Below are 22068 nucleotides of genomic sequence, written 5' to 3'. Positions count from 1 at the left end.
TATAGAATCTGCCTGCAATTGCAGGAGACCTGGGTTCGATCCCTGGGTCAGGAAGATCCTCTGGAGAAGGGACTGCCCGCTCACTCCAGTATTCTCACCTGGAGAATCCCGTGGACAGAGGAGCCTGGCGGGTTACAGTCCATGGGGTCGCAGAGAGTCGGAAAGGACTGAGCGGTCTGTAGCCCACCAGGCTCCTCTGTCCATGGGTATTCTCCAGGCAAGAATACTGGAGTGGGTTGCCATTTATGTAAAATAAACACCAAGGACCTACCACATAGCACATGCAACTATGCTCAGTAATTTGTAATAACCTGTAAGGGAAAGGAGATCAGCCCTGGGTGTTCTTTGGAGGGAATGATGCTAAAGCGGACAGCAAAAAAGACACAGATGTGTATAGCGGACTTTTGGACTCAGAGGGAGAGGGAGAGGGTGAGATGACTTGGGAGAATGGCATTGAAACATGTATAATATCATGTAAGAATCGAATTGCCAGTCTATGTCCGATGCAGGATATGGCACCCTTGGGGCTGGTACGCGGGGATGACCCAGAGAGATGTTGTGGGGAGGGGGGTGGGAGGGGGGTTCATGTTTGGGAACGCATGTACACCCGTGGTGGATTCATGTCAATGTATGCCAAAACCAATACAGAACTGTAAAGTAAAAATAAATAAATAAATAAATAAATTTTTAAAAAAAAGTAAGAAAGAAAAAAAAAATAATAATAAAGCTGAAACTCCAATACTTTGGCCACCTCATGCGAAGAGTTGACTCATTGGAAAAGACTCTGATGCTGGCAGGGATTGGGGGCAGGAGGAGAAGGGGATGACCCAGGATGAGATGGCTGAATGGCATCACTGACTCAATGGACGTGAGACTGAGTGAAGTCCGGGAGATGGTGATGGACAGGGAGGCCTGGCGTGCTGCGATTCATGGGGTCGCAAAGAGTCAGACACGACTGAGCGACTGAACTGAACTGAACTGAACTGAACTGAACGGAAGGGGAAAGAATCTGAAAAAGAACCTGAAGACAGCTGAGTAACTCTACACCAGAGTCTAAAGCAGTACTGCACACATACACACATAAAAGGTGCTTTGATTCATAACTTTCAGCCTTACATTGAGTCCTCACTGAGTGCCAAGAAGATGGGCTGTGCCCTGGCCCAGGTATGTGAGATGTCCTGAGGGTTCGTTGGGATTTTGTGCCAGCTGCTGTGGAGTCTGTGCAGATTTCAGCTGACCTCATGTCACAGAGGGGCTGCAGTTGCCCAGTTCACGCTGCCTAGTCCATGGTCAGAACAGAGACCCTGCACCCTGTGTGACTCCCACATGCCCTGTCTGCCCCCCAGGGGCAGGTGCTTTTCACAGGTGCTGGCTTGTCAGCAACTGGGTGAACACCCATGTTTGGCTCCAGAGGACAGTCCAGCACCCATGAACACATGGGGACAAAGGTCCCTGGTGGCTCCGCAGGGGGCCAAAATGCGCCTTTCCTGCCGTGGAATAGAATCAGGCCAGGACGTGGGTCTAGAACAGTTCCCGGAATCCCTGGGAGAGGCTGAGGTACAGGCTGATAGATGGGACTGTGGCGGGGTCAGGGGGACAGTGTGTGATCACCTCCTGACACACCAAGAACCAGAGTCACACCCTGACATTTAGGAGGGAGGCAGTGGAGGCAACTCTGACGATTAAGAGCGCACAGGTATGCTTCGTGCCACTGGTCAGTGCTTCCCGGGGCATCTTGCAGCGGCTAACTCTGAGCATCTGTGCTCCCCGGCGAGGAGGCTGCCTTGATGTTGGAGGCATGACTTCATTTTCAGACTCCAGGGTTCCTTCACTACCTGATCTGAGCCACTGACTTGGTTTCTCACTTGTACTTCTGAGCTGTAAGATGCTCCCTGCTCCCCTTGCCCCCACCCCCAGGGATGCTGGCAGAAATGAATGAGTTAATGCAAACAGCACCTTTAGCCAAACACAGTATCGTTGGTGCTGTCTTAGCTCTGGAATTGATTCCATGAGCTGTGCCTCTAAAATGCAAGAGCTTCCCAGGTGGAGCTAGTGGTCAAGAACCTATATGCCAATGCAGGAGACTTAATGAGACGTGGGTTCGATCCCTAGGTCGGGACGATCTCCCACAAGAGGGCTTGGTAACCCACTCCGGTACTCTTGCCTGGACAATCCCCATGGACAGAGGAGCCTGGTGAGCTGCAGTCCCTGGGGTTGCAAAAGAGTCAGACACGACTGAAGTGACTTAGCCTGCACACGAAAATACAAAGCGGGGCGGGGGAGGGGGTGGTCTTCGGATCACACCGGGGCAATTCCAGGCGGGTTGAATCAACACAGGAATGAAGCATGGTTTCCATTATACATAATGAACCTAATTGCCTGTGATGGGATGTTGTTTGAGATGGGGAGGGCGATACCGGGGTTGAAAAGGTCACTCAGCATCGAGTCAGGGTCACACACGAGCTGGTGCTGTAGGTAGGCCCCCCTCTCCATCCTAATTGGCTCCTGAGATTGCGTTTAAATCACTCCAAGCTGCCTGTCTGAAAGCTCTTTCACAGCAGCTAGGAAAAACATGCAGTTTCTCCTAACTCACACCCTGTTGCTATTTAGCTACTAAGTTGTATCAGACTCTTTCGACCCCGTGAGCTGTATGTAGCCCGCCAGGCTCCTCTGTCCATGGGATTCTCCAGGCCAGAATACTGGAGTGGGTTGCCATTTCCTTCTCCAGGGGATCTTCCCAACCCAGGGATGGAACCCAGGTCTCCCACATGGCAGGTGGGTTCTTTACCACTGAGCCACTTGGGAAGCCCATACACCCTAGAATATCCCAAACTGTATCTGACTACCCTGTGTTTTATTAGTGTTTCCACAGTAAATTCGCAATGACGCCCCAAACACAGAATGAGAGATATCTGCGTACAGGAATGCCCACATCTATCTACACAGCTATACAGCTGCACCCACGCTGAGGTGGGCAGCTGTGTCTTTGTGCATAATTTACTCTGGCGTAAAAGTGGGGCAAGAAAGCAACTCTGGTGCAGTCCCAGTTTAGTGCCTTTTCCCGAGACTTTTAAATTCTTCAGGTCCACGAGCAGGATGTTTGTGACAGGTAACAGGGCCTGCAGGACAGGTTTTCACCGTGGGTCCATCTTAGAATTATCCAGGGACCCTTAATTTACTTATTCATTTATTTACATTTGGCCTTGTTGTGCGGAAGGTGGGGATCTTAGTTCCTTGACCAGGGATCAAACCCGTGTGCCCTGCAGTGTGGAAGCCTGGAGTCTTAACCACTGGACCCCCAGGCAAGGCCCCCGAGGACCCTTGAACACAGCTCTGATGTCCACGCTTCCACTCTAGCCCTGAAGATGCTGGAGGACTCTAGCGAGGTCTCCCCTAGAATCTAACCGGCAGCGAGTTTTGAAAGCATCTGGACTGAACTGAGGTTGATATCAACTGGAGGCTGTTGTTCAAAACAGCCTCAGTGTTGTTAATCTGAAACAACAGAGTGTTTACTACTTTGGGCAAGGTCTGACTTTCTAAACAGGAATGAATCTGTTTCCTTTTTTTTTTTTTTACTCTCCCTAAAACCCACATCTCGACCATAAATATGCACGTACATTCCTCTCAATCCGTGAAATGAGTTTTCAGATCTGTGGATTTTATTTACATGTAGGTTTAGTTTCATTGGACAAGACAGAGCTTTATAGGCAGAACTGGTGGTAGGCATGCAGCTTTAGGAAAACAAGTCATAGCCTGACATTCAAGACGTTGTCAAATGCGTAATGAGTTGATCGTTCTGATAGCACTGAAGTTAACATTGCCCTGAAACAAATGGCATCCAGCTTGAGGGAAACTGCAAAAATACACAATACTTCCTTAACATGAATTTAACGAATTGTGGTTTAGATATTCTTTTGCTTAGAAAACAGTGCTGTTCAATCGCTCAGTCGTGTCCAACTCTTTGCGACCCCATGGACTGCAGCACGCCGGGCTTCCCGGTCCATCACCATCTCCCAGAGCTTGCTTAAACTCATGTCAACTAAGTCACTGATGCTATCCAACCATCTCGTCCTCTGTCGTCCCCTTCTCCTCCTGCCTTCAGTCTTTCCCAACATCAGGGTCTTTTCCAATGAAGTCAGTTCTTCGCATCAGGTGGCCAAAGGATTGGAGTTTCAGCTTCAGCATCAGTCCTTCCAATGAATATTCAGGACTGATTTCCTTCAGGATGGACTGGTTGGATCTCTGTTGTCCAAGGGACTCTCAAGTCTTCTCCAGCACCACAGTTCAAAAACATCAGTACTTCGTCACTCAGCCTTCTTTATGGTCCAACTCTCACACCTATACCTGGCTACTGGGAAAAAACTATAGTTTTGACTATATGGACCTTTGTTGGCAAAGTGATATCTCTGCTTTTTAATGATGCTGTCTAGGTTTGTCATAGTTTTTCTTCCAAGGAGCAACCCCATGCACAGTATAGAAAGATAAAAAGAAACAGTGGCATGCATATACACGTAGTAAAATCACATAGAACTAAATAGAGACAGATGCATGTGCGCGTAAATCCAGAGACATCTGAATCATCTGACTAAGTTCTCTGGGTGGTGTCGATGGCACGTTTCTGGCTATGACTCTGTCCTGTAGTTTGTTTGAACAACGTTACTGCTGGGGGAAAACCCGGATGAGGTTCTTGGGCAGTGACCTGTTTTGACTATTTGTTCTTACTGTTGAACTGTAGTCGATTTGCAATATTGTGTTAGTTTCAGGGGTACATCAAAGTAATTTCATGATCTGTATATTGTTTCAGATTACTTAGCATTGCAGGTGATTCCAACAAATTATCATTGCCTGTTGTTGTTGTTGGGTCAGTCGTGTCCGACTCTTTGTGACCTCACGGACTGTAGCATGTCAGGCCTCCCTGTCCTTCACTATCTCCTGGAGTTTGCCCAAGTGTGCTATACAGTAGCTCCTTGCTGCTTGTCTATTTTATATACCGTACTTACCAAAGGGAAAAGGTATCTGTTAAAGCCTTTGACTGTGTGGATCACAATAAACTGTGGACAATTCTGAGAGAGATGGGCATACCAGACCACCTGACCTGCCTCTTGAGAAACCTATATGCAGGTCAGGAAGCAACAGTTAGAACTGGACATGGAACAACAGACTGGTTCCAAATAGGAAAAGGAGGACGTCAAGGCTGCATATTGTCACCCTGCTTATTTAACTTCTATGCAGAGTACATCATGAGAAACGCTGGGCTGGAGGAAGCACAAGCTGGAATAAAGATTGCCAGGAGAAATATCAATAACCTCAGACATGCAGATGACACCACCCTTATGGCAGAAAGTGAAGAAGAACTAAAAAGCCTCTTGATGAAAGTGAAAGTGGAGAGTGAAAAAGTTGGCTTAAAGCTCAACATTCAGAAAACGAAGATCATGGCATCCGGTCCCATCACTTCATGGGAAATAGATGGGGAAACAGTGGAAACAGTGTCAGACTTTATTTTTCTGGGCTCCAAAATCACTGTAGATGTTGTGGCAGCCATGAAATTAAAAGACGCTTACTCTTTGGAAGGAAAGTTATGACCAACCTAGATAGCATATTCAAAAGCAGAGACATTACTTTGCCAACAAAGGTCCATCTAGTCAAGACTATGGTTTTTCCAGTGGTCATGTATTGATATGAGAGTTGGACTATAAAGAAAGCTGAGAACTGAAGGATTAATGCTTTTGAACTGTGGTGTTGGAGAAGACTCTTGAGAGTCCCTTGGACTGCAAGGAGATCGAAGCGATCCATCCTAAAGGAAATAAACTTTGAGTATTCAATGAAAGTACTGATGCTGAAGCTCCAATACTTCGGCCACCTCATGCGAAGAGTTGACTCATTGGAAAAGACTCAGATGTTGGGAGGGATTGGGGGCAGGATGAGAAGGGGACGACAGAGGATGAGATGGCTGGATGGCATCACTGACTCGATGGACATGAGTCTGAGTGAACTCCAGGAGTTGGTGATGGACAAGGAGGCCTGGCGTGCTGCAGTTCATGGGGTCGCAAAGAGTCGGACACAACAGAGCGACTGAACTGAACTGAACTGAATCCCATACTCCTAATCTGTCCCCTTCACTTTCCCCTTTGTAATCATGAGTTTGTTTTCTATGTCTGTGGGTCTGTTGTATATGTTCCTTTGCATCACTGTTTAGATTTCACAGAGAAACGATATCATATAACATTAGTCTTTGACTTACTTCACTTAATATTATCATCTCTGGGTTCATCCACGCTGACGTAAGTGGCAATATTTGATTCTTTTTATGGCTGAGTAATATTCCAGATTATCTGTGTATGTACACATATATATGCAGAACTGATTCATTAGAAAAGACCCTGATGCTGGGAAAGATCGAGGGTAGGAGGAGAAGGGGGCGTTGCAGGATGAGATGGTTGGATGGCATCACTGACTCAATGGACATGAGTTTGAGTAAACTCCAGGAGTTGGTGATGGACAGGCAAGCCTGGCATGCTGCAGTCCATGGGGTCGCAAAGAGTCAGACAGGACTGAGCGACTGAACTGAACTGAACTGAACACACATATATTGACATGTAACACATCTTCTTAAATCAGTTGTCTGCCAACGGGCACTTGGGTTGTTTCCGTGTCTTGACTGTTGTAAACAGTGCTGCTGTGAACACTGAGATCCATGTATCTTTTTGAATTAGAGGTTTCATTTCTTTCCAGACACTTGCCCAGCCGTGTGATTGCTGGATCCTATGGTAGCTCCATTTTTATTTTTTTAAGAAACTTCCATACTGTTCTCCGTAATGGCTAGACCAACTTGCATTCCCAACAACAGTGTAGGAGGGCTCCCTTTTCTCCACATCCTCTCCAATATTTGTTATTTGTAGACTTTCTAATGCTGGCCATTCTGACCAGTGTGAGGTGGTCCCTCATTATAGGTTTTATTTGCAATTCTCTAATAAATAGTGAGTCTGAGCATCTTTTTACATGCCTATTGTATGGCCATCTGGATGGCCAACAGACATTTTGGAGAAACATCTGTTCAGGTGTTTAACCCATTTTTTAAATTGGGTATTTTTGTTTCTTTTTGAATCATGAGCTGTTTGTGTATTTTGGAGCTTAATCCCTTGTCAGTCTCATTGTTTACAAATATTTCCTCCCATTGTGTAGGCTGTCTTTTCATTTTGTTTGTCGTTTCCTTAGCTGTGCAAAATTTGGTTTGATTAGATCCCATTTGCGTATTATTGCTTTTACTTCTTTTACCTTGGAAGACTGACCTAAGAACGTACTTCTGTGACTTATGTATGGGAATGTTTTGCCTATGGTCTTTATATTTAGGTCTTTAAAGCATTTTGAGTTTATCTTTGTGTATGACGTGAGGATGGCTTCCCAGGTGGTGCTGGTGGTAAAGAATCGACCTGCAATGCAGAAGCCTCAGGTTCGATCCCTGGGTCTGGAAGATCCCCTGGAGGGGGAAATGGCAACCCACTCCAGTAATCTTGCCTGGAGAAATCCCATGGACAGAGGAGCCTGGCAGGCTATAACCCATGGGGTCGCAAAGGGTCGAACACGACTGAAGCAACTTAGTGCACAGCACATGATGTGAGCGAGTGTTCTAACTTCTTTGATTTACATGCGTCTGTCTGGCTTTCCCAGCACCACTGGCTGAAGAGACTGTCTTTCCTCCTTCGTATACTCTATGCAGTGGCTTATCTAGGTGACCGTCATGCCTTTCTCCTGTGTTTGTTTTCCCTACTGTTGATTTTTCTCTTTCCTATGGATTCTTGCTTCCTTTTTCTATGTAGAGAACTTTCAATTTGTTTTCCTTTTAGGATAGGCTGAATCTTGCTGTCTTCTTGGAGGTTTTTTTTTTTTTTTCCTCCACTGAGAAATTCTTTTCTCTCTCTCCCATTCTGAATGATAATCTTGCTGGGTAGACTATCCTAGATTGCAGACGTTTTCCCTTTCTCAGGACTGTGACTAGATCTTGCCGCCCACCGCCCCCCGCCCCACCTTGTGGCCTGTGGGGTTTCTGAGAGACATCAGCTGAATGTCTTGGGCCTGAGCTCTGAGCCCACAGTCACCCCTGAGCTGAGTGCACAGTCCCTCTGAGCTAAGTGCACAGTCCCTCTGATCTTGGCGGGAGTGGCTGGAAGCATGGAGGGTGGAGACCACACAGAGAGGCAATGCAGCTGCCGGCACGTGGAGCTCAGGGCCAGCGTGGACAACGGATCTAGGGAATGCTGGCCTCATGGACCGGAGGACCCGATGGGGTTGAAGTGGGGTTCCTCGGGGGTGAAGCCTCAGTGTTGACAGTGACTCAGGCAGCTGGTGCAGGGGGCTCAGTGGCAGGGCTGCCGTCAGGAGGGACACTGCCTGGGCCCGGATTCGGGGTACCAGGAGTGGGACTGAGAACCAGCACACCCTCCTAGTTAAGATCATGGCCAGGGACATTATTCCTTCAGTGGGATTTCTGCTTGCTTTTCACTTGAAAGTCAGATGGATAATTCTTTCTGCAAATAAGTTGTATTTGTACTCACACTGGATTATGATATGTAACCTGTGTTTGTATTTGGAAATTACGTGGTGTTGCTTATATGGTTTTCCTAGTGAAGTTAAGGCTTGTGTCGGATAACCTGGACCATTTTAAAGAGTGTAATTCAGTGGCATTTAGTTCCTGTTCAAAACGCACAACCATCCCTTCTATAAAGCTGCAAAACCTTGTCATCACTTTCAGACGTGAACACTGTCCCCATGAAGCACTTCTCACCCAGTCCCTCTCCAGTCCCTGGCAGCTAACCCAGGTGTTTTCTGCTTCCATGGACTTTACTGTTCTGGAAAGTTCACAAAAAACGCAGTCAGGCAACAGCAGACCTTGTGTGTCGAGATTCTTAGGTGTGGCTCATATATTTTTTTTAAAAAAAAGAGTCCATCACCATTGTTTGAGAATTTACTGGGCCAATGACCAGCACAGTCTCTCTAGATGCAGCTGCTTCTGATTATAAAGAAACACAACACAAATGTGTGAGTTTTTTTGTCAGGAAAATCCCATCATTTTTTCAAGGAGAGATTAGAAAACAACAGAAGGAAAGGGAGCTGGCTCTGGAGGTCACTCAGGAAGCCCAGGCTCACACCTCAGAGGTCCCGTGTCTCCCTGTGGGTGCCCCACGTCCATCCCTTGGGTAGCCGCCAGCTTCTTCACCGTGGAGGTCTCAGTACACACTGATACTGCCTAAGAACACAGAAGTCAGGACCCCACAGCCTCTCCCGCACCCAACGCTCTGCTTTCTTTTCCTCCTCGGGTTTCTCACACTCTCCAGTTCTTTCTAGTCGCCTTCTAGGAGGAAGAGCCCTTGAAGCCCTGGGACCTGCCCTCATAGCCAATATCCCACCCATATAGCAGGACCACGCAGCAGCAGAAACTTTAAGGACGTTCCTGCCGGGTGAACACATAGAGAAATAAGTAGGTGATTTGATGGAGACAGAACTCATCTTGGCTTTCGGATGGACTGCCTTCTTCAGGTGGTTTATGGAATAGCTTCCTCCTGAGTCATGGGTGGAGATGCTCATGGGCACAGCGCCCACCCGGTGTGGGGGTCTGCCAGACCCTCTGCTGGGGAGGGGACCCCCCCGCCCCGGCCTGCAGTGACTGTGCTGTTGAGAACCAAGGGCTGTGGCTGAAAGCTTATGAGGACAACTAGTAGCATTTTATCTAGTAGCATTTTATGGACAGCTCCTGGGGTCGGGGGTGGTAGGGGGGGACAGTTGTTTAAGCCTGTGGACCAATGGATGGAAAAGGCCACAAAACCATTGAGAGTCATGCCTGTAAGTAGAGCGAAAACCGTGACGCCGTGATCTCTGTCAATAGTCCAGAACGCTCTGTTCAGGACGACGAGCTGCCTTGGGCATTTTTGTTCGTTGTTGTTGTTCACTTGCACAGTTGTGTCTGTCTGTGACACGGGGGAGTGCAGCACGTCAGGCCTCCCTGTCCTTCGCCATCTCCCGGAGTTCACTCAGACTCATGTCCATTGAGTCGACGATGCATGCAACCATCCCATCCTCCATTGCCCCCTTCTCCTCCTGCCTTCAATCTTTCACCAGACCTTGAGTTCCATTCGTACTGACAGGAGAATGAGGCTGTTTCAGTCTCCCCAGCTTCATAGGAAACTGCTCACTTTTCTTTCTAAATGCAAAGAAAATGTGTGTGTGTGTTTTCAGAGAAGTAAGGAGTCCAGTCCACCAGGCATGTTTAAAGGTCCTTTATTACGGGAAATCAGTCAGTATGTACAAACTCTACCGTTAAAATAATGAGTGACAGGGATCAGACTATTTACAATGCTTTTGTGTTGTTGTTTTTTTTTTTACAACATTTCTTTACAAGATTATTTCTCTCTAAATAACATGAGACACAAACAAAATCATTTTATTACATACATAAATAAATATTGACTTTTAAATGACCTGTCTAAGGGACGTGGTTTGCATGAGAGGGTAGCCATTCTGTTATCTGCGCACTACGGTTACGTCAAGGAAAAGTCCTAACAGCTCTGCACAGAGACCTGTGTGAGTCACTCCGTGAATGGTGTAACTTGCCAAGTGTCCAAGAGAGCTGAGAAGCTGAGTTTGGCCATGCAAAACCATAGACACGGGTTGCCAGCTTTGTGCATTTTTATCGTAAATGAACGTACAATGCAATGGGTATTTAGCCACTGTGTTCTGGTGATGATGGACATGTGTGCATAAGTTTAGATTGAGATATTCGCAGTCACAGGACTGAACCTGACGAACCCCATGACCCCACCACACGTGGTGTAAGAAAGGGCGTTATGTAAGACTCCCATCATTGTGAATGATGCTGACTGGGCTGTAGGACAAAATGAATATTTATACTTGAATGATACACAGGCTCAGCCTTTTAATCAGGTTCTTCAGTGGAGATAAAAGATACTGCTGAGTTGGTGATGGACAGGGAGGCCTGGCGTGCTACGATTCATGGGGTCGCAAAGAGTCGGACACGACTGAGCGACTGAACTGAACTGAACTGAAGGGCTTTGAGGTCCAGTGTAAGCACTTGCCAGGGATGCTTACTCCACTTGACTCAGTTCCGCCTTGCAGAGGGCAGTTTTCCTCTATTCAGTGAACATTATTACTATGCGGTGATTCTCACCTGGGGTGACTCTGTACCCCAAGACGGTGTGGACCGTGATGACAGAGTGTGTGGTCACCGGGGTGGGGTGGGGTGCTCCTTGCCTCTGGTGGGTGGAGACCAGGGGTGCCTCTCCACGCCCCACAGTGCAGAGGGCAGGTCCCGTCCACCGACAGAGAGCCGTGCAGCCCCAAGTCTCAACAGTGCTGAGCTGGAGGATGGGTTCTGCTCTCTAGATGGGTTCTGGGTTCTTCCAGGTCTTTCTAGGACAGAGATCTGCTTGTAAACTTTGGATTCTGGAAATTTTACTTGTCATAAACATTATTGTCTCTTGAAGAAAATTTTATTGGGAGTGTAACTGCTTTATAATGTTGTGTTAGTCTCTGCTCAGGCCTAAGTGCACATTTATCCCCTCGTTTCTGGATTTCCTTCCCATTTATGTATATTAAAATAACACTGGCTGATGTGGAGGGCACACGTTCATTTATAAAGATTGCTCCCTGAGCCCACTTACAACAAGAGGATAGCCCAGATAAATAAACCCATCACTGAGGACTGAATATTCTCAGTAAAAAGATGCACATAACCTTGATGTATCTTGGGTTACACACCTGTATTTGATGACTTCATATGTTTGATGAGCTTGACTTTTTTAAAGAGTAAATACTGTCACTGAATATACTTTTTCTCATATGAGAGAAGCACATCTAATTTCAATAAAACAGAGAATCAGCTACGAAATTGGTTTTAAAATTAAACAACATAAATTTTTAGACCTTTAATAGGGCAAATTTTAAAAAACTCAAAAAACTAATTATATTTGTGCTCATTTCAATATTATTGGAATTTATAAAGGAAACTCAGCTTTCTTTTATTGCCTAGTCTTCTTCAGGTATTTCAAGGAAGATAGAAGCTTCAGAACCTTGATCCGAACTAAAAATGTATTTGCTCAACATCTATGACCCAGGCAAAAGAGACGTCATTAAATTTTACAAAATTAAGTGTATTTAATAATTTAATAATATTTCGCATCTATGTATATACTCCCGCGTTTTAAACTATACAACAGTACAAAGATGGGCTGGCACAAATACTTACTGATATATTTAGGACCAATGAAGGTAGACGATAAACACACAGCCAATAATAATTTGAAGCCTTCCCTTTTGAGATTCTGAGGGTTTGAAAATCCAGATGCTGGGAAGGCGTCTAGGGAAAACCCGCGGTTTCAGAGATGAGCTCTGTGTTTGCGCATGCGTCCTCCGTGCAGGCCGTCCCTCTCGTCTCCGTGCAGAAGGGGAACCCGCTGACTCTGCAGGGACACTGTTGCAGAGTCCACACCAGACCACGTAAGGAGCTGCAGAGAAACAGCCTGAAGCCCCGTGATCTGGCTGCACCCCTGAGATCCCTCCGTAGCTCCTCCTGCAGGCTGCAAAGCACCGCCCGCCTGCTCAAGCTTCAAAGCTCGTCGAAGACGCATCTCCCATCTGTTCGGTCGGAGATCCATGCCTACCAGCCCCGGGGTTCTCTGGGGAGAGAGGCGTGCGTGTGGTAACAGGGGTTGTCTCTCTGCCTGGTGTCCGCACTTAAGAGCTTAGGCCTCCCAGGAGGAGTCGAGACCCTCACGTTCTCGCCCCACGCTGCTCATTCAACCCCTCGCCGCTCATTCAACCCCTGGCAACCAGGGCGCCCACCGCAGGCTTTCGGGAAGGAAGGAAAACGGCAGGCTCCCAGGCGCACAAGTGCTTTTACTGTGTTCCTTGTGGAGATAATGAGATGAGGTTGCCCTTCCGTGAAAATGTTTAATTTGGAGAAATCGCTGTTTTCTCATAGAATAGATACCGATGGGGAAAACAGATTAGTTGAATGATCTTTAGAATTGCATCCATCACGGGTGAGTTGGGAAAACAATTTCTGCAGAGACTTGGACTCAAGCTACCCACGTGTATATGCGTGCGTCCCTGTGTGTATGTATTTACATGTATGTATGTGTTGTATGTTGCTGCTGCTGCTAAGTCGCTCCAGTCGTGTCCGAATCTGTGCCACCGCATAGACGGCAGCCCACCAGGCTCCTCCGTCCCTGGGATTCTCCAGGCAAGAATACTGGAGTGGGTTGCCATTTCCTTCTCCATATATATTGTATACCTACCCAGAAGTATACAGACACACATACATACATGTGTATACACATGGGTGTTCCTTCAAGCAAAAAATATATTAAAACATCTCTAGTTTAAGGGTGCCCCAACATTCCCCTCAACACTATATACTAACACCGTGTCTTCAGTTGAGTTCATGCTATGAGGCATTAGCATGGCGCCTCATAATTCTTCAATTAAAATTTTCATAAAATTATCAAATAAGATGTAATAGATTTGAAGGAGCAGAGAAAGGTTTCCTGTTTAGTTGCTAAATTGTGTCTGACTCTTTGCAACCCCTCGGACTGTAGCCCGCCAGGCTCCTCCCTCCACGGGATTTTCTCCAGGCAAGAGTACTGGAGTGGGTTGCCATTTCCTCCTCCAGGGGAACTTTGCAACCCAGGGATCGAACCCGTAGCTGCATCTCCTGCATTGGGAGGCAGATTCTTTACCACTGAGCCACCTGGAAAGCAAAGGTAGGTTAGTCCAAGGCAAACAGCTGTCCTTCTCTACCTTCCAGAGTCCCCCTCTGCCTTTTCTACATTATGGAGAATATTTTACCAAACAAAGAGCTTGCTTTGATTAAGAAAAGGGGAAAATCTCAGGAAAGATTTGAAAATGTTCGATAGTTGGGTTTCTTTCATTTCAAGCAAGAGGTTTTGTAGCGTGTTAAGACACAGGAAAGTGGCAGAACAAAGCACATCAGCAGGTGTCTTCCCCATTAAGGAAAAAAGGAAAATATCAATAAAGTATCAGGAAACCTTCTTGTAGGATGAAATCTTAAAAGCCCCAGAAAACAGTTTTAATTTCTCCAGGGCAGACTCTGGGTAGCAGTGTTGACTCCTCCTGGCTGGGAATGTCTTAACAGAAACTGTCCTTTCGAGGCCAAACTCATCTATGTCTTTGTATAAAATGAAGCTTGAGTGCTTGAAGCTGGAGCATTTTAGCTTTAAACTAATGGGCAATATTTTGGGTTTACAGATTTTTCAGTTGAAAAAAAAAAAACCACAGGTGATTAAAAAAAATTCATCTTCAGAAATCTCTGAATAAATATTAGGACGTAAAAATCTGGATACTCTTCCATTGATCTGGCAAATCCAATCAATAGTGTAATCTCCAAGTGTTCAGTGAGTAACTGTATGCTTACTATGGGCAGGCATATTACGTGCGTAAATGGCTTCTTTGGAGAATTTGTTGATGCAAATTCGGGGACATCTCAGACCTGCACTGAGAGGAGCTTCACCACACAGGCAGGCAAGAATTAGAAGCGGGACAGGGCTGGGCTGCGTATCGTCTGTTTTCATGGGAACCTGTCCCCCCTACCCCACCCCCGCCTTTGCAAGGCTCACTGCAGGTCCCTGGTTTTCAGGGCGTGTTTTCCAGGGTGGAAAGAGCGTTGAGCGCCCCACGGTTATTAGGCAGGGGCGGGCGGTCTTCCGGGAAGGGCCTGATGCCTCCCAGTGGGCACGGCCAGTCCTTGGGGGGTTGTGCCAGCTTCCACACTTGCTCAGGGTTCAGACGGGCTCTCAGAGCAGCTCAGTACCTTTCTGCAGGAGGCTTGTAGTGGTGGGGATAGCGGTGTTTCAGATGGGGGCCTAGAGACAGAACGGACGTGTTAGTCCAGTCGCCGTCCCCGGCTGGACCGACTGGAGGAACAGGTGTACGTCTGTGCCCTGCCTGCAGTCCTTGCCACCCAGGTCCTCCCGGCCCTGACGCTGAACTTGCAGACACACATCCACCCTGCCTTTCTTTTCTCTCTGCCTTCCCCAGCTTTCTGGTTCCCTCCATAAAACCTTTAAGATAGCGAGAGAAAGAAGACAAGCCCCTTTCTTTATAATAACGTAAGCTGGCCAGAACCCTTTGTATTTCCTCGTAAAAGTATAGAAATTAACACATCCTTTCATGACACGCACACTTTTGGTGGAGGGACGTTGTAAGTGATGGGTGGACATGGTCCCCAACGGGACAGGGCGTCACAAAGGGCACTCCCAATGGGGTGGTTTTTATTTGTCTTTAAACAAAAGGCTGCTGGGGCAAATTTGATCCATCACTTAAAAAATTAAATAAACCCAGGATCATTAATTCTTATCAACGCATAAACCGTTGATGTGGCTTTTTAAAGTTTAAGCTGAGAAAGCAATGTACATAATCTGAAACCCAACAGGACACTCTCTTTGTTTTAAATACACAATTGTTACCGTTTAGTTTTGCTAATAACTAATCTTTGCAAGTACACAATTGTTGCCGTTTAGTTTTGCTAATAACTTAAAATTAGCTTCGGTGTGTTTTTTACTAATAGAGCAGAGGCTTAAGTGTGTAACAGTGGAGGGGGTGGATGTCTACTATTTCTAGCACATTGTCTACATGAAGAATTTAAAGTGATGGAAGAATTGAAGCAAAAAGTAAGAATCTGATATTTTAAGTGATCTGCTTAAAACCAGGAATAGAAATGAAAGCATTGTTCCTAAGATATAGCTGTTGAAATGACTGTTAAAAAAAATTGGTATTTAGCCACAAGAATTTGGGAAGACATAGACTATTCTCCGTGTAGATTCTTCACTTTGCCCAACACCTTGAGCCATGGTGTTCCTAGTTTCCACAGCACTTCCCCTGGTCTTGTCCAAGCCTAACTCTCCTCACCTTCCTGATCTCCAGTACACAGCCCCACGTTCAATTACTACCCACATGCCGATGACCTTCGAAGCTTTCAGCGCTGGACCCTGCAGTCCTGAAGGCCTTCAGGAAGTCTCCGTCTCACTGTCCCACAGGTGACTCAGATGCAGTCATCTCTACGTTAATCTCACCATCCTCCGTCTCACACCCCGACCTGGGCCTCAAGCACCTTGGACCACGGTTCCAGCAAACCGTATCCTCTTGCACTAAATGACTCTTGGCTTCCTCCCGCACTTTTTCCACTGTGCGTACTTTTTGTTCCCCAACACATATGTTTTTAAATTTTATTAGAGTATAGTTGATTTACAATGTTGTGTTTAATTTCTGCTGTAGACCAAAGTGATTCAATTTTATATATACAGTGTGTGTGGATATATATATATATATATATATATAGAGAGAGAGAGAGAGAGTACAGTTTTATATATACTGTTTTTATATGTATGCACACACTGTATATATTCTTTTCCATTGTGGTTCCCAGGTGGCTCAGATGCTAAAGCCCGCAATGCAAGAGACCCAGGTTCGATCCTGGATTGGGAAGATCCCCTGGAGAAGGAAATGGCAACCCCACTCCAGTACTCTTGCCTAGAAAATTCCATGGATGGAGGAGCCTGGTGGGCTACAGTCCATGGGGTTGCAAAGAGTTGGACATAACTAAGCAACTTCACTTTCTTTCTTTCTTATCACAGAATATAGGATGCAGGTCCCTTGCTCCACGGTCGGACCTTGGTGTTTATCCATCCTGTGTATACTGGTTTCTATCTGCTGATCCCAAACTCCCACAAGTCTGTTCTCTCTGTGAGTCTGCTTCTGCTTTGTAGTCAAGTTCCTTTGTACTGTAGTTTAGACTCCACGCAAGTGACATCTATGAAACAAGAACAGACTAACAGACATAGAGAATAGACTTGTGGCCGCAGAGGGTGGAAGGGAGGGTGGGGTTGGCGGTGGACCAGGAGTTTAGGGCTAACAGACCCAGCACATATTCAATCACTGCCAAAGCTAACAGTTCCGGCCCCTGAAGACATCACTAGATTTTCTTTCCTGTTTTTTCAATATCGGCAAACACAGTAGGATGAGGACTCCTTTATGGTCAATAACTGCAACCACTCCCCAGCGTATGTCCTTAGTGCTGTCCGGGAGGCTCTTTGTTTTGAAACAATAGGGGGAAATCATTTTTAATCTATGTGATTTAGCAGGAAGTCAAGTAGACTGATTTGGATCATATCATGAAGAAAATGTATATAATATAGGTAGTGAAAATGAAAGTTGGCTCAGTGGTATCTGACTCTTTGTAACCTCAAGAACTATACAGTCCATGGAATTCTCCAGGCTGGGATACTGGAGTGGGTAGCCTTTCCCTTCTCCAAGGGGATCTTCCCAATCCAGGGATTGAACCCAGGTCTCCCGCCTTGCAGATGATTCTTTACCAGCTGACCCACTAGGGAAGCCCAAGGATACTGGAGTGGGTAGGCTATCCCTTCTCCAGGGGGGTCTTCCTGACCCAGGAATTGAACCAGGGTCTCCTGCATTGCAGGCAGATTCAGGGAAGCCAATAGATTATATACAGTAGAAATACATGTAATAAGCTGCATAGCAAAGTAGTATTTCCTATACAGTTATATTTGAACGTCTTAATTTCTAAAAAAATTTCAGAATGATATGAGATGATGGATTTTTTTCTCCCTTGTGTGGGTGCATGCTAAGTCACTTCAGTCGTGTCTGATTCTCTGCGACCCCATGGAATATGACCTGTCCAGGTTCCTCTGTCCGTGGGATTCTCCAGGCAAGAAACCTGGAGTGGGTTGCCATGCCCTCCTCCAGGGGATCTTCCCGACCCAGGGATCAAGCCTTATGTCTCTAATGTCTCCTGCATTGGAAGACCTACCTCTTGGGTATTTACGGTTAGAAGATAATAATAATAATAATAATAAAGCATGCCTTCTGTAGAGCAAAAAAGTAACAGAAGGGGAGGAGGAGGGTGCAGGGGAGGGAAAAAGAGAGCGTGTCAGGTCGGCTGGGAGGAAGCACGTACAAAGGGGAGGGGGGGCTTCGGGTTCAGAGAACCCCCTGTGGGTAGGAGCCTGCAATGTTGGATCTATGGATTTCCGTTTTTTCACCAAGACTTTCTGTGTGTCTGCAAGCTGGGCAGGACCCCCGCCCCCTGGCCGGGACTCACCGAGCACGTCGGGGGTCCTGAAGGTCCTGATGGTGGCGGGCCCCTCCCCGCCCGCAGTCAGCACCTGCACCTCCAGGCGGTAGAGGGTAGCGGGCCGCAGACCCGGGACCGAGAGCTCAGGGTGATCCTGGGGAAGGGGAGGGAAGGTGTTGGGGGACACGGGTCCATCAGCCGCTGCCTCTGACCACGACCCATGTCTGGACTCTCCTCCAGAGACCACGCCTCCCTCGCGATGTCACCGTGATACGGACAGTGGCGGTTCGCTTGTTTCCTCTCCGCCGTGTTCCCGTGTTTGGCGTCCTGCAATCTGTCCACGTTCGCTGGAGACTCCCTACCCCCTCCACCCCTGGGTGGTCTGGGCAGCAAGGAGACCCCGGCTCTTGGCAGCCAAGAGCTCACATGAGTCAGGCCAGTTCTTGCAGCTCACCCCCACCCCTTCCCGGGGACTGTATTTTCCATTCCTGAACCTAAGACTTTCCCAGGCTTTAAAAGTTTTCATCTGCACATCTTGTGATGTGAATTCTTGATAATCCACGTCTCGAGGAAACGTGCCAACTTGCGCTCCTTAAAAGACAGTATCTGTCAGTGCCGGCAACCAAAAAATGTTTCTTTTTATGCCAACACTTTTTTTTTTTTTTTTGGTCTTAGAACTCAATAGAACCTAACGCACATACACAGAATAATTACTGTCCAATTCCATGGAATTTTTTTTTTCTTCTGGGATTTGAGGTTTTTTTTCTTCTCTTTTTGGAGCAAGAGTTGCATATTCTAAGGGCATTCTGAGAGTTGGTAAAAGCCCACACATGCATTTTTTTTTCCCCCAAGCCAAGGAATTAAGTTAGCCTGGAAGGCACTCCAGCTCATTATGTGCTCTGGCCAGATTTGAAGGGGAAAATGAAGAGAAAAAACCAAGATTCTTTTTAGCTCTTTTCCCCCCAAATTTAGCACTTCAAACGGGGCACGTCCGCTTGGCCCAGAAAGACAGGGATTCAAAAGAACAGAAAATGGTGAAACCTTTGCGTTCCGTGTGGACAGGAGGGGACTCCTTAAGAGCTGGTCCTGGTCATCACGTTTAGCTAGATGGCAGTTTCTCCCTAGTTTATGGTGATCATAGTTAATCTACAGGAACCCTGATGGTGTGCTCCGATTCTTACAAAAGAATGCACTGGGGGCCCACAGGAACCCTGGTGGTATGTTCTGATTCTTGCAAAAGAATTCACACAGGAGAAGAAAGCCTACATGTGAGTCTCAACACGTTGCCCCTGCAGTGGGGGTTTGGGGTGCCCAGTGCCTCCCCCAGGGATGCTCCCTCTGGGTGGGGAGGAAGCCACCCTGAGAAGGGGCGGGTGGGTGGGCACCCTGAGAAGGGGCAGGTGGGTGGGCGCTCACCGCGGGCAGAATCTGGGACTGAGAGATGATGCTGTTCGGGAGGCTGTTGGGCCGGCTCTCAGTGGTGACCTCGGCCCAGATCACCTGGAAGCCGGTGGCCGGCTGCGGCAAGCCCGCCTGGCTCACCCTCCAGGAGAAGTGCCCTGTGATGTTGGCATCGCGTACCACGAAGGAGGCGGACAGGTTCTCAGGTTTGGCCTGCACTTTGGGGCGCACGTGACTGTCACCTGTAGAAGCAGGAAGGGGAACGTGCAGCGGTTAGAGGGGTGGAGAGAAGGCAGCCCCAGAGGAGATGGTGTTCAGACTGCCATTCTCTGGGACCCAGGGTCAGCGACCCGACCTCCCTCAGCGGGTAGAGGTGGGGGGAAGTCCCATGGCCGCCTGGTGGATGACATCTGAGCTGGACCCTGACCTCTGCAGCTCTGTGCCCAGTGGCTGCTGATGGCTCGGGGTCATTTGTGAGTCCAGCTTGCAGATGGGAGTGGACGATACAGAAAAGAGTGCTGTGATCTCAGAGGACCCGGTCCCTGAGAGGGCAGGAGTGGGTGCTGCGGGAGGGGGTGGGTAGGGAAGGCTGGGGTCGCGGTGAGAGCCATTGGCAGTGACCAGAACCAGCTCCTGGGCGGGGCCTCTGAGGATAAGTGTCCCTTGATGTGGGCCAGGTCTGCGGAAGGTGGAGATGGGGGATGGAGAGGCTGTGAAGGGTAATGCCCCTGGGGCTGGGCTGAACATGAGTCAAGTGAGCTACATGAGGCGCCCCAGAGCACCCACGGAGAGATACCGGCCCCTCTTCTAAGGGCTTGGGCTTCCAAGGTTGGGCTTCCCTGGTGGCTCAGCTGGTAAAGAATCCGCCTGCAATGCAGGAGACCCTGATTCCATCCCTGGGTTGGGAAGATCCCCTGGAGAAGGGAAAGGCTACCCACTCCAGTATTCCGGCCTGGAGAAGTCCACGGACTGTACAGTCCATGGGGTCGCAGAGTCGGACACCACTGAGCGACTTTCACTTTCACTTCTAAGGGCTGATCCTTCAGCAAAGCCTGGACTTCAGAGGCAATGCAAGGCTTCGTATACACACGTTCCCTTCAGACAGGGCTGTCCTAGGGCCATCTAGAAAGGGGTGATCCTTGTGGGTTTCGGGGCCTTGTGAATTGCACTTTGGAGCTGTGCCCAGCGCCGTGCCTCCCGGGGATTCCAGGTGACACGTACCCTCCTCCACGCCGGGGCAGCTGAAGTGCTTGTGGGTCTTGCCCTTGAGCGCAGAGCACGGCGGGGTCGTGAAGGATGTGCTCTCCGCCTTCCAGCGGCCCTGGGGCCGCGCGGCTTGCACGATCACCTTGTATTTGCAGGAGAACGACAAGTCTGGAAGAATCATGTAGTTTTCCTAGAGCGAGACAGAGACAGAGAGAACAGGCCAGCTGTAAAAATCTCATGAGGGAACGGCCTTGGCAGGAGATGCGATGATGTCCCAGGAGGTTGTCTTCTTGTATGTGGTGGGCGGGGGTGTGTGTGTGCGCATGTGTGTGATACGGCCTTTACACAAAGCACACAGGGTCCTTGCTGAGATGATTTACAACCATGACCCACTCCTGCGGCGAGGGGGGTCACCCAGGCTCTAGAACAACTGGGTGGAAGCATTCAGTCCACGGCAGCCCCCTTCTGACCGTCACGACCCACCGTGGGGAGCTGGCTGGACAGGGAGGATGAAAAGCTGTGAATATCAGCCTGAATTGTTATTAAAAAAAACAAAAAAGCTGACTCGGGCTTCCTCCCAGACGCAGGCTCAGTTTAGACCTGAGTCTTTCCTGAAGGCAGACAAGACATTCTGCAGCAGTGTCTCTTCTCCCCTTTCTGGAGGGCTCTCTCTGTTGCTTCCGGCCAGAGTGTGATGATTAAACAGAATTACGAGGCCAGACTCAACCGTCGGGGGCTGAGGGGCTGGGAATGTCGCCTTACAGGAAGAGGAAGCTGATGGTGATGGTTATAACAAGCTACTGTGCTGTTTCTTTCTCTGTGTGTGAGCGTGTGTGTGTCCTCTGTAGGGTGGCATTGTCGTGGCCTCCTGCACACATATAACCTTACGGGAACAGGAAAGCTGACTGTGACATTTGTAACAAGCTAGTGCGAGGTTTATCTCCCTTGTGTGTTTGTCAGGGTGTGTGTGTCCATTCTAGGTGTTGTCAAGGCCCCGGGTGCACTTGTATAACCTTATACCAACATGCAGCATGACGGTGATGGTGTAACAAGCTAGTGTGATGTCTCCTTCCCTTGGTGTCAGGGTGTGTGTGTCCCTTCTAGGGTGGTGTTGTCAGGACCTTGTGTATACTACATATATAACCTTACAGGAACAGGAAAGCTGACGGTGATGGTTGTAACAAGCCAGTGTGAGGTTTCTTACCCTTGGTGTGTTAGGGTGTGTGTGTCAATTCTAGGCCAGCGGTTGTATTAGGGTGTGTGTGCTAATTCTAGGCCAGCAGTTGTATTAGAGTGTGTGTGTCAATTCTAGGCCTGCAGTTGTGTTAGGGTGTGTGTGT

The 22068-nt window shown here is 47.9% G+C and overlaps 1 protein-coding gene across 1 annotated transcript in view; it reads right to left on the bottom strand.

Moving 5' to 3' along the window:
* Positions 1 to 14626: 14626 nt before the first annotated feature.
* The window catches only part of ANOS1 (anosmin 1), a 205182-nt gene continuing 197740 nt past the window's right edge, over positions 14627 to 22068 (bottom strand). The window contains exons 11-14 of the mRNA XM_040265372.1: positions 20744 to 20918; positions 19538 to 19764; positions 18149 to 18275; positions 14627 to 14891 (exon numbers count right to left, since the gene is read on the bottom strand). Coding sequence (XP_040121306.1) covers positions 14833 to 14891; positions 18149 to 18275; positions 19538 to 19764; positions 20744 to 20918 — 588 coding nt within the window. The 3' untranslated portion in view covers positions 14627 to 14832. The remainder of the gene's footprint in view (positions 14892 to 18148; positions 18276 to 19537; positions 19765 to 20743; positions 20919 to 22068) is intronic.

The sequence above is a fragment of the Oryx dammah genome, unplaced genomic scaffold, assembly GCF_014754425.2.
Source record: "Oryx dammah isolate SB20612 unplaced genomic scaffold, SCBI_Odam_1.1 HiC_scaffold_23, whole genome shotgun sequence".
Lineage (NCBI taxonomy): Eukaryota > Metazoa > Chordata > Mammalia > Artiodactyla > Bovidae > Oryx > Oryx dammah.
This window is presented reverse-complemented; position numbering and strand designations above follow the sequence as displayed.